The sequence below is a fragment of the Ahaetulla prasina genome, chromosome 3 (genome assembly GCF_028640845.1).
Source record: "Ahaetulla prasina isolate Xishuangbanna chromosome 3, ASM2864084v1, whole genome shotgun sequence".
Taxonomy (NCBI): Eukaryota; Metazoa; Chordata; class Lepidosauria; order Squamata; family Colubridae; genus Ahaetulla; species Ahaetulla prasina.
In genome coordinates this window covers 34,982,579-34,996,346 of record NC_080541.1, presented here as the reverse complement: position 1 = coordinate 34,996,346, position 13,768 = coordinate 34,982,579, and the positions used below count along the sequence as shown (strand labels likewise).

Below are 13,768 nucleotides of genomic sequence, written 5' to 3'. Positions count from 1 at the left end.
ATTAATATTATGACTCTTGTTTTTAGAAAGTAAGTTTATCTCTTATCTCTTGCTATCCAAAATGAGAACATGAAAGCAAAAAGAAAGTTCAAGATGTTTGCTGCAACTTCACTTTGCTTATCAGAAACATATATATATATAGAAGAAAAGTATAATTACATGCCATGAGTGAATTTCACTACTTTATGTGTAAACTTCACTCACAAAACACCAATAATTGTTAGGGGACAGTTTTATTTGGTTCACTTTACTGAATGTACTTCTATTGGTCAATGACAGATCAATAGTTTCTGCCTTACATGTTGTGGGTGTGAAAGAACTGGTTCTTGGGGCTCCTTGGGTAGTTGGGGGAGGAGGCATTGTTGGAGGGGTCAGCCTGGATTGTGTCTTCACATCCACAGGTGAATCTGGCATTGTGGAATGCTTCTCAATCCGATCTGTAATAGATAAAAAAAATTATGTGGTCAAATAGGTGCAGAAAACAATGACAACAAAAATACCAGCTACCAAATATAACATTTTTCAGTTCTGAGATGTACAAATATATTTTAGGATTGGATAAGTTTCTTTAATTTGAGAATCATTTTTTCCCGTTATTGAAAGCGAACCAGAATGTGTGATAGCATTATCCTTAAGTCTTCTATAATTGAGTTCAGGTGGTGTTGTCACTGGAAGAATGATGCTTGGTATAAAGAGATTATAGCCTTAAGAAGAGGGCCATCAATAACTAAGTGAGAAATGCTGGCATTATGATTCTTTCATGAAGATCAGCTACACAACACTTTCAACATTTGATATTTACTCTATTTTATTTTCCTGGCACTGCCATTCTATGGGCCAAACACTGTAAACAAACCCATGAAAGTTAGAAAGATCCAGTTCTTCGCAATTAGAGTTTGGATTGTAGACACAAGGGCATATTCCACCAGTTTTCCCAATGCATTGCTTTTAATAAAAATTAGTCTGTGATTTGGCTTGCTATAACTATAGGTAATCCTCGACTTACAATCACAATTGAGCCCAAACTTTCTGTTGCTAAGTCAGACATTTGTGAAGTGAGCTCTGCCCCATTTTACGTCTTTTCTTCCCACTGTGGTTAAGTGAATCCCTGCAGTTGTTAAGTTAGTGACACGGTTGTTCTGTGAATCTAGCTTCCCCATTGACTTTACTTGTCGGAAAGTTGCAAAAGTTGATCACACAATCCCAAGGTACTGCAACCATCATAAGTATGAACTAGTTGCCAAGCATCTTTTACTACCAACCTGCGATTGAGGACCTGTATACTGCATGAGTCAAAAAGAGGGCTGTGAAAATATTTATAGACCCCTCACATCCTGGACATAAACTGTTTCAACTCCTACCCTCAAAACGACACTACAGAGCACTGCACACCAAAACAACTAGACACAAGAACAGTTTTTTCCCAAACGCCATCACTCTGCTAAACAAATAATTCCCTCAACACTGTCAAACTATTCACTAAGTTTGCATTACTATTAGTTTTCTCATCGTTCCTATCATCATCTCCTCCCACTTATGACTGCATGACTGTAACTATGTTGCTTGTATCCTTACGATTTATATTGATATTGTTTCCTAGTATGATTGCTTATTTGTATCCTATGACTATCATTAAGTGTTGTACTTATGATTATTGACGAATATATCTTGTTTTTTTATGTACACTGAGAGCATATGCACCAAAGACAAATTCCTTGTGTGTCCAATCACACAGGGCCAATAAAGAATTCTATTCTATTCAAAATTCCATCTGAATTTTGGTCACATGACCATGGGGATGCTGCAATGGTCATAAATATGACAAACCATCACAAGTCACTTTTCTGTTGTATTTTGCTGTTGTACCTTTGAAGGGTCACTAAATGAAATGTTGTAAGTCGAGGACCACCTGTATCTTCTTCCATGGTTGAGCAAAAACCCACTGCTGAATGCAATCAATCAAATGTAACTATATCCCTGTACTCAGTCATGTTTCTACAATGAAGCAACAGCAATACTTCCAAGTTAATACATTTAAGACTTGATATAATATACATTTGATTAAATACTCTTAGTGATGTAGCATGTAAGCATACCATGAAGACATTTTATATGCTATTTAAGGAGGTACTTTAATGTACATCAATGTTAATTAATTTTCAAAGTCACCTACAAAACTGGAAACTTCTCTGACTCCCTAATATAACTCATGATTACACAATATTTCTCATGATATTGCTAGATTAAGTGGCCAAGCAAGGTAGTCTTTTTCCTATACCTTTTTTCCCCTATACACTTGATACATGCGCACAGCAAGCAACCTAACAGCTGTAAGGTCTGTGTAAAGATGAAAGCATTTACAAAGCACCACATATAATCCTTAATGGCATGGTTAATATTCCACATAACGTCTGGAAATTAACTGTGTGATTTATTCTTAATACTGTGGATTGTTTGAATTTCTTGTAGTCTCTGAATCATCAAATTTGACATTTGAGAAAAAAAATCTGAGAAGGTTGTTTAGTCAGGGATGATGTTACATGCTTTGCAAACTTACTAGTATAAAAGTGCTACATTTTATAAGAACGTTGGAAAAATAGTGTATCAAGTTATCTTTGTGGATAGAGAAAAATTAGTAAACATAATTTGCTATTTAGACTTTAAAAATCAAACTAGCAGTTAATAGAAATCTCCATGGAAGTAAAAGGGCAAAACATTGTTTCATATTTTTCTTTTTCACACCCCAATTGTTTATATTGGCTGTATCGATGGTCCCTTAGCCACTTCCCTTGGCAGAAGATACAATATTAAGATGATGCTAAATTTAATAGCATTGAATTAAAAGTCTGTGTAAGAAGTCTAATCATTAAACGACAGTGACTGAAATACAAACACTTAAATAAATATAGCTAAATCCAGTTTGATTTCCTGTATGATTTATTTTGCAGGTCACAATGGGTAAAATGAATTTTTAAAAAATCCTCTTCAAACCTTTGTTTTTAAAAAAATCAAAGGCACAAGAGGACAAGATCAGTGAAAAAGAATATGTTTGGGTAGCATCCAAAACAATTAAATCCAATGGAAACCCCGCTGAAGTGAGCAGTAACAATATGAAAACAAGCCCATGTTTGAATGTGTCACTTTCAAGAAAGAAACTGCAATCTGTAGAAACTCTGACTCCTTCAGGTTATAATTTCAATTCAGTAGACAATCAAGCATTTATTTTTCAAAATTTCTTTTAAGAGAAAATAGAATTTTGTAATGGAAAATAAAGACCGGGAGTCATCATTTCATTCTCAGAACTTATCAGAGTTAACCTTTTTTTTTTTTTTACAGAATTAAACCTAAAAAGTAAAGCACTTGGCAAACTGTGGGACTAAATATTAAGACATCTACAGATATGGGTGAAAATGAGTGTTCCCTAGGAAAAGAAATGACTTGGCTGATACTGTGACCAAATATTTAATAGGCAAGGTAAATAAATTTAAACCCGACAAGTTTGGAAATGTTAATTGTTGGTTGCACTCACCTACAGCCTCCGCAGCGAGCAAATAAATAGCATTTAGCCTACAATGCAACAGAGGAAAAGAGGCATGGCAGGGAATACAGGCTGCCCTAAATAAAGGCAGATATTTCTGCCATGCCAAGAAAGGAGAGAGAAGAGAGACTTGCCAGAGCTGGCCAGAAGATAACATTGGCAACTGCTGGCCCATCTGTTTTGCATTCTGCTAACACTCATGCTGAAGTGTTGGAGAATGTATTCCAGGTACACAGATCTGAAAACATGTGTGAGCCTGGACATGAACAGAGAGGGAGCGGTATATGGAGGAAGGAAAGGAAGTTATATTCCAGTTGTGAAAAGGTAATCACAAGATATCCCTCCAGTTCAATTCCTGGGAACTGAAAAAGTAATTTCTTTCTCTCTACAACACAATGGCAACATATTGCCTCCCATTTTAGAGCAGTTGAAAAATGGGTTGAGCTCAAAAAAGGAAGGAAAAAAAAGAGGAAAGTAAGTGTGGGTGGCCTGAATGACTGTACCATCTTCAAGGCAAAAGCTCCATTTATTATTCAACTAGACAAGAGAACATCCTATTCTGATATATTAGTTGCCCCATAAGGTTTATAGCCAATATTATAGATGAAGTCTTCTATTAATATAATGAGAGTTATATTTTCCAACTCCTTGCAATTACCTTCCGCTTACTATGCAATCTACGTTCTCAGAGTTTTGGGGCAAGGTAAAAGACTGTAAACCACTTGGCTAGCAGTCTGTTGTGTTGGTGAACACAATACTAGTTCATATATCGCACACGGCACTATTAAAAACAACTGGTATCTTTCAATCTGTAAATTACTTTCTAAGCTTTTAAAAATGAATTTAAACTAATTTGAAATGATTATGCATAATAATAATCTATGTAACCTAATTATAAATTAATTAGTAGTGTTATTCAATATTATAAGAATTTTTGGTATATGGAACTTCTATTAGTTCCCAGGGTTTCAAAGAAATCCTTCAGTTGTTGGAATGGGCTTGAGGAATCATATAAAAGACGACTTACCAGTAATTTGGATAATTCTGATACCTTGTAAATGTGTAAAAAATGGTAGAATTGAGGAAATGACAAATCTTAAAACTTAAACACTATAACTATATGCTACATTGGACATTTTAAAAAATACTTTTCAAAATCTGCATCAATCATTGGCCATAATTATATGTATTATTTTTGAACGGAACTAGATGTGCAATGTACACTATCATGATGGAAATCTGTCCATAATGTCAAAAGCAATCACAAAAACTGAGTTATCTTAGACAGTGTTATTAATTTTTAAATCTAACTTTGACACTGAAACAAAGGAGATGTAGAAAGATTGTAAACCTGCAAATGGCAGCTTTATGTTTTTGTAAATGTACTAATAACAGAAAAAAAAGCTATTAAGAAGTAGAAGCTAGCTAGTAAAGGTGGTCAGAATTTCCATGTTAGATGTTCTAATTACTAGATCAAGTTATATTTAGGTATGACAGAATGAGTTTATGTAACTAAAGTTTTAATTCACCTCTCAGAGATCAATGGATCATAGGAAAGAAGTCGGATGAAGCAGGAGGAGGCTCACATAGCATCTCCAAAAAGCTCCCCCCACTTTATCTCAGGCTTATCTTCCACTTCACCTGTTAAATTTTCAACACAAATTTACCTTTCTCCCATCACTTAGGGCAAAGAAAAATGGATAGCAATCTTGATAATTTCATTCTAATACAACCTATAGATCAAATTGGCAAGATAATGGCAATGAGTGGTTATAGTCAGAAGGATCCCATAAAAAATTCAATTTTTCAAAGTAACAAAAATAGGAGTAATAGATGGCTGTCCTTTGTAGAAGTAGTCCTTTGTTTCTATAACAGAATAACAGAATATCAGAGTTGGAAGGGATCTTGGAGGTCTTCTAATCCAACCCCCTGCTCAGGCAGGAAATCCTATACCTGTGATGGCGAACCTATAGCACGCGTACCAGAGCCCTGTCTGTGGGCATGTGCCCCGTCGCCCCAGCTCAGCCAGCTGGTTGTCGGGTTTCCGATGCGCGCATGTGCGCTGGCCAGCTGGTTGTCAGGTTCCGGCGCTCTGGCATGGATGTGCCTTCTGGTTTGGGCATTCTGTGGCTAAAAGGTTCGCCATCACCGCCCTATACCATTTCAGACAAATGGTTATCCAACATCTTCTTAACAACTTCCAGGGTTGGAGCACCCACAACTTCTTGAAGTTGTTCCACTGGTTAATTGTTCTAACTGTTAGAAAATTTATCCTTATTTCTAGGTTGCTTCTCTCCTTGTTTGTTTCCATCCATTACTTCTTCAAGTGCTTTGGTGTCTTCAGGTGCTTTGGAGAATAGATTGTCTCCTTCTTTAGAATAGAATAGAATAGAATAGAATAGAATAGAATAGAATAGAATAGAATAGAATAGAATAGAATTTTATTGGCCAAGTGTGATTGGACACACAAGGAATTTGTCTTGGTGCATATGCTCTCAGTGTACATAAAAGAAAAGATACGTTCATCAAGGTACAACATTTACGGCAGCACCTTAGATATCGGAACACTGCTATCATGTCATTCCTACTCCTTCTTTTCACTAAGCTAGCCATACCCAATTCCAACAACCATTCTTTATATCAGGGATGTTAAACTCATGTTGTCACAGTGGCGTCACGTGATGTATCGGGACTTTTTTCCTCTTCACTAAACCGGGCATGGATATGGCCAGTGTGTTACGCATCTGTAGTTTCACAGCCCTGCTTTATGTGTTTTAGCCTCTAGTCCCTTAATCATCTTTGTTTTTCTGTGAGTCAAGGGCAGGATGCGAGACACATTTTATTTTCTTAAGTCTTTTTTGGGTCTGCAAAGGAGCAAGATTATTTTGTTGTTATTTATAGTCACAATGCCAGGCTGACTATGTATTGGCTAGGCACAAAAGTGGGCAAGCAAACCAAAAACGTTTTACAATCACATCTAGGGTGTGTATGAATTAGTCATTACTTTAATTTTGTGTGACTATCTAGGAAATGAAATTCAAGGTATCTTCACATCTTTTATAGAGACTAACCAGATGTAATTGTAGCCTATTTCAGCTCTCTGAAGAAAATTCAAGCTCAGGGCACCACAACTGAAATTTTGCTCCTGTCCTCCCCCCACAAAACACTGCTACCCATGCTCTGAAATTCTCTCCCAGGAGTAAATTAGCATAATGTTAAGGCAAAACATTATTTGGTATGTGACATGATTTTCCCCCCACTTTTACTCAAAACTAAGAGCTGATTGAAATAGGAAACAGAAGATATGAGAATATCTGTAATTTGTTCCTCAATCTCACGCTCTTAAATTTCCCAGAGGGAAGAATGGGGAGAAAGATATCTGAAATGTTTAATTTGTTCTATTCTTAACTCTGGAATTAAAGTTCTCATCTCCAAACTAAAGAAAAATATTAAATAAGTAACATTTGAGATGTGCTTCATTTACCAATTGTATTGAGGAATATTGAGGATGCAAAGTATTTTGTACAAATATGGATTCAAAGGCAAATTAATCCCAAATTCAGAGAACAGGCAAATGAAAGAAACCATAAGATTTTCTCTCTGTTCTCTGCTTCCTTTTTTCTTTTTCTTTACTGAGTTGCTTAAAGACTAATTCACTGTCATTATTTTATGTTAGTAGAGCTAACATGAATAGCATGGCTAGCTATTATCATTAAGCCATAGCTGTAGTCCTATAGCATATGAGAAATCTCCACTCAGGTACTCTTTAGCATGTCATTGTATGCTATCCTATATGCTATATCATTGTAGACCAATTAGTCAAACCAGCAAAGATCTGGATTGTTTCTTGGCTGTATTGACAGTGTTTTGTTTGTTGTGTGTTGTTCCCAGATGCTATTTTATAGTATTAAATTGTTTTTGTTTTTAATTGTTGGACACCAAGAGTCATGCAATAAATTAATTACTTCACTGAAGTAGTATCACATAAGAATTTTTTTAAAGTCCATCCTCAGCTTTTCTTATTTGAAATAACCATTTTAAACTATTGAAGAAATAGAAAAATGTGCTTTAGAAGTCAAGATTATTTTTTAAGAGAACTGTTTTGATATTACAATTTATCTCAACAGCCTTCTATGATAGGAAGCAGACATACAAGCTGTCTCTTTTTCTTATAGACAGACACAGAAATATTGCTGTATACTGTAATAAGTAGAGATTCTGTTTGTGCCAGGCTTCATTTTTGTCTGCAGTAAAATATCTGCATCAACTGAGTTGTGTGTGAATTTACCACTGAGGAAACCAATTTCAGAATAAGGAGTGGAGAGCCTAGATTTATAGTTACATGAAACTGAAGTGTGATACCAGGTGGTATACCAATTAATTGCTCATGAGTACAATAAATACACAAATCGCTGCACCTTCTTTTGAGTGATCCACACCTCAATAAAATTCTGTGAACATCAACAACTCAACTGTAGTCCAACAAGAAGCATTCCAAAAACCATGATGGAGCCATAATTATTTTGAGACTGCATGTGTGTGGGGCAATGAACTCAAGTTGGAAACACTTTCATACTGATAGTGATTGCCATTCTGTCTATTAAAGCGTAGAATTATAAAATGTTTTTCTTCAGATGTTCAACAACAATATTTCTTGATTTTTTTTACAGTATTTCCTTCTTTCCTTCTGATATTAATAACCTGAAATCTTATCTATAAGAGTTTGGCATACTTTTCCATGTGTCAAGAATTCTCGGGATACTATCTTACCAAGAACACAGGACAGGTAAGTAACCAAGACGCTAGGATTTAATTATGGTAGGATCTAACTGAGGTCACTGCAAGAGTCTGACCTATTAAGGACACAAAGCAAAATGTCTACAACTATTGGCACCCACGGGTCAAGGGTCTTTTCTTGTGAATTTCTAACAAAAAACAGACTCAGCAAATCTTATGCAGGTAACCCAATAATTTAGCTCTCTTTGCTGCAAAGTTCAACCACTGTGTTTTGCTTTATATAAGTTCCTTATGAACTGTAAAGAAATATGTGCTGCATTTTAAAAACTGAGAAACAGCCAACTTTTCTAACACAGCTTAAAGCCAAGGAAATAGATTTGGTTGAAACTCATTGGCTTTTGTCTCTGCAATAAATTCATGATGAGAGTAGATGGTGAAATAACAGCCCAAATCCAACCTATGCACTCACAATCCTCTGGTAACAGGAGAGCCTTAAGATAAATTCATAAAATATGCTTTAAGTCTGCACACATGTCCTCCATTTGTTTCGTATTATATTTTAAAAATGAAATATACATTCTTGAACCTCTTCTAGAAGCAAAGAGCAGGAAGCTGTGATTTAATCACAGAAGCATTTTGCCCCACTCTAAATTAAAGAATGCTGTAAAACCAACTTTAAATTATGACGTCTCTTCTGTGGATTGTTTTGGTATCTGACACTGAGCTGTTCTTTGTCATACATTTGGTTCTTATTATGGGAATTATTTTTAACTCTATACCTAGCTTTTAGATGAACTGCTATATGTACTGCAAGTGTTTCCAACTTATATATATATGTGTGTGTGTGTGTGTGTGTGTGTGTATGTGTGTAGGTAGGTCGGTCGGTCTTGGCTTATTCGGGTCTTTTCCCGTGTAAGGTTAAGAGTATCTTGGCGATATTTCGATGAGGTCTCACTCATCATCTTCAGGCTGGTGCTTTCGGCTTTGAGCTTCTGTGGGCAAAGCGTGGTCGGAGCTGCCGTTTCTCTATAAATACTGGTGGGAGATGGGGAGTGTTGCTGTGAGCAGATTGGTTGGCTGTGTGGTTGCATCTTGATTTACCCACAGAAGCTCGAAGGCAAAAGTACCAGCTTGAAGATGATGAGTGAGACCTCATAGAAATGTCGCCAAGATACTCTCAACCTTACACGGGAAAAGACCCGAATATGCCAAAACCTATACCCGTGAAAACCTACGAAAACAAATATTATATATATATATATATATATATAAATATATATATATATATATATATATATATATATATATATATATATATATATATATATAAATATATGTATGTGTGTGTGTGTGTGTGTGTGTGTGTGTGTGTGTGTGTGTGTGTGTGTGTGTGTGTGTAGGTCGGTCTTGGCTTATTTGGGTCTTTTCCCATGTAAGGTTGAGAGTATCTTGGCGACATTTCGACGAGGTCTCACTCGTCACCTTCCGGCTGGTGCTTACAGCTTTATGCTTGTGCGAGCAAAGCGTGGTCGGAGCTGCTGCCTCTCTATAAATACTGGTAGGGAGGTGTGGAGTGTTGACTTTGTTGCTGTAAGCGGGTTGGTTGGCTGTGTGATTGCATCTTGATTGGTAGGTAGAGTGTGTTTGCAGATTAGTCGGCTGTTTCATAGCATCCTGTGTGGGTGTGGTCCTAGTTGTGTGCCCATTAGTTGGTGTGGGCATCCTGTGTGAGTGTGGTCCTAATTGTGTGCCTATGAAACAGTCGACTAATCTGCAAACAACCACTTCACCTACCAATCAAGATGCAACCACACAGACAACCAACCCGCTTACAGCAACAAAGCCAACACTCCACACCAGTATTTATATAGAGACGGCAACTCCAACCACACTTTGCTCGCACAAGCATGAAGCTGTAAGCACCACTTGAAGATGAGTGAGACCTTGTCGAAACGTCGCCAAAATACTCTCAACCTTACACGGGAAAAGACCCGAATACACCAAGACCTACATACCTATACCCGTGAAAACCTATGAAAACACACATACACACACACACACACACGTGTGTGTGTGTGTGTGTGTATGTATGTATATGTGTATGTGTGTGTATATACACACACACATATACACACACACACACACACACACACACACACACATACATGTAGGTCTTTGGTTATTCGGGTTTTCTCCCGCGTAAAATTGGAAGTGTCTTGGCGACATTTCGACGAAGTCTCATTCGTCATCTTCAGGCTTCAGCTTCATGCTTCTGGGAGCAATGTGTGATTGCAGCTGTTTCTTCCTTTTTAACTGCTAGTGGGGGTTTGAACTGATTGGGTGGGAGCTTGGCTGTGCTCTGATTGGATGGGCGTTTTTTTGTGCTCTGATTGGCTGGGGGTGTGTCCTGTTTGGGTGGGGGCTTGGTTGTGCTCAGATTAGTCTGAGTTGCAGGGGGATTTGAGCTGGTGAGCTGCACTGCTGCTGTTTGGCTTCGTGTTCGTGGTCGTGCTACATCTTCATAGTGGGTGTCAGTCTGCTGCATGTATGGATTGGAGGGGTTTGAAATGGCTAATGTTGCAGCTGCGAAATGAGACTTCGTCGAAATGTCGCCAAGACACTTCCAATATTACACGGGAGAAAACCCAAATAACCAAAGACCTACATACAAACACCCACGAAAACCTCAGAAAACATATACATACATATACATACACACACACAAAGAAAGAAATCACTAAAAAAATGTGTCCACTTACAGAAAAAAAATGGTTTTTATAGCCAGCCCATTTTGAAAAACAAGATAGTTTTTCATATATTTTTAGCTTATATGGAAAACATCCAATTCAAGTGCATCAGGGAAGGGTGATGTATGGAACAAAATATGGAATATGTAAATACACAACTGATGCTTTTTCAATAGCCAATTTAATGTCAGGCAGTTCTGCAAGTGGTGTGGTTTCAATTTCCTCTTTAAAATAAAAAAGTAGGATATAATAAGCAGTGGCATTTACTTTACTGTTAGCTAGTATAAGGAGTTCCAGATGTATGTCCAGGCATAAAAGATTCTTAAAAAGTACTCTTCACTGATTCATTGTGAGAACATGTTTCTGCTAACCTGTAGAAAATCAGTATAATATTTATAAAGTTTGCTGAATGTATCATTTTTTTTTGCCATCCCACTACTTTAGAATGTACCTTATCAACCAATTATGAAGTTTTAATTCCTCATGTATGCAAAACTGATCTGATACTCAAGAAGGCATAAAGTGATCTGGAACTCCAGAAATAATTGTGTCTGTGGGTCACATGAGTGTATTAAGCATACTATTTGTTTTGTCTAGTGTTATTAACTAAATTTTGTACTACGTCAGTTGCATTCGATGGCAAATCAAGCACTATGATTATAGGAAGAATTATGATTATACAGATAGCAAATGGAAACATGGGTTTAAATGCTCCAAAAAGTATGTGCAGATGAGTTATCATTACATGTTACAATTAAGAATACACATACACAAATCTTGAAGCGTTTTAAGGAAAGATAGATCACATTTTTGATATACTATAGGCCATCCTAGTCTTTTCTTGATAAATAAGGCTGCAAGCTAAATTGATTGGTGGAGACAATTGAGCTACAAGGCAGAAGTACCTCTGCCTTTGGACATCTATTGATCTATTGATGGATGAAGAAGTTTTAAGGCAGATCTTAAATATATATTCATTGAATATTTTATAGAACAATATTTAGAAAGAAATTTTCTTTTGCCAATGATAACAATTCTGTACTTTTCTACAAAAGATCAGGGAGCCTTCGTAAGAAAGACACATAAATGTACGAAGAGGAAAAATACAATTATTCCGCTTATAAGGTATATCAATTATAAGATATCACAAGGTTCCACCTCAACCTCTTTTATTCCATCTCCACCATGTCCAAGACAGATAGTTTTTGACTCATCATTTGTGAGCCAACCTGACCCTACAACTTGAAATTATGAAACTGACATGAATTTACCCAAAGTATTTTTTTATAGCTTGAGATATGTGGAAGAATTATGGAACAACATAATAGCTGAATGGCTATATATCTAGTGGGATAAGTTAGTTTTATTATATCTCATTTTAACAAGGATGAAGATGGTCATGCTAATTTAAACAAAAGGGATGATTATGATATTTTTATACTGTTCCTATACAAAATTATCTCAAAACAAAATTTTAAAATATACAATACATTTAAAGAAGACATACTAAAAACAAAAAAGACAGGAAAGCAGAAACACAGGAAAATACCCATCTAACTTTTATACAGAGGCTCTAAGAGACAAAGGAGTTAAAATGTTAACTGTACGTTCTTACAAAATATCAAGGGTCAGTTTAGTCCACAATGTAGGATCAAAAGATAACCCAACTTCAAAAACAATAGACTTAATATGTGCAAGAGGTTATCAGTGCATTATAGACAACAATACATAGACTATCAAAGCTGGGAAAGGGCATAGGTATATTAACTGGAATGTAGAAGAAAAATGTTAATCTACTGTAGTCAAAAATTAGGTAACATCTTTTTTGACTAATAAATTTTAGTAAAAGGCTTAAGACCTTTTCATGAACTGTAACCCACTTCACCATCACTATAATAATAGCAATGAGTCTAGAAGCACCCCAAGATACATACCTAATCTTTCCAAGGAAATGCAATCAAAATGAAAACAGTCAAATGCCAATTCCCATACCTAGAAACCCATCCGCAAAGTTTTTCATTCGTCAGTATTTAGATTTTGTTTATTGCTCATCATCATCATCAAATCACAGTATCCAGTTATTAGATCAAAACCAGACATAGTTTTCCTAATTCAAATGTTATGCAGAACAAGATCTGAATGTCATCAGGATTTTGATGAGACTAGTGCCAGATGCCTGGTACCTGCCTCCCAAAACTTCAGATAGCAGCAAATACTCCAAGTTAAATGTTCTGTGCAATTGATAACATAAATGCCAGGATTTAGAGGCACAGTCACTCAATAGTCTCTGAGACCTTTCCTTCCACCATAACCACTCCCTTCAATGGGAATCCAGGAGAATACTATGATCCACAGTTATCAAAAGCTGCTGGAAGATGTACTCCCCATAAACATGTCAATATGTCTGCAGAATGGCTAAGTCTGCAATACAACCTATATAAGGGTTTGAGCTTTCTGACGTACTTCCTCACTTAGCAATTATTTAATAGCTTTGTAGACTTTTTATCCTAATACTTTTTTTCAATGCATTTAATTGATTTTTCACAGTGCGGTTTACTTATATTTTTAGTTGCTGTTTAAAGCAGCTTTCAAAATCTAACCAACCATTCTTATTAAGCATACTACCGTAATTAAAATCAGAAATTAAAAATACAGCAAGAATGTTTACTCAAGTGAGAGATCGTGTTTTATAAATTACGTGATAGTGATCCTTCCCTGAAGGCACTGCCCATAGAATCAACTGGAT

The 13,768-nt window shown here is 36.2% G+C and overlaps 1 protein-coding gene across 7 annotated transcripts in view; it reads right to left on the bottom strand.

Moving 5' to 3' along the window:
* The window catches only part of RUNX1T1 (RUNX1 partner transcriptional co-repressor 1), a 171,232-nt gene that overhangs the window by 62,172 nt on the left and 95,292 nt on the right, over positions 1–13,768 (bottom strand). For all 7 annotated transcript variants that reach the window (XM_058175005.1, XM_058174998.1, XM_058175002.1 and 4 more), the window contains one exon: positions 300–437. In XM_058175005.1, the coding sequence (XP_058030988.1) occupies positions 300–437 (138 nt within the window). The remainder of the gene's footprint in view (positions 1–299; positions 438–13,768) is intronic.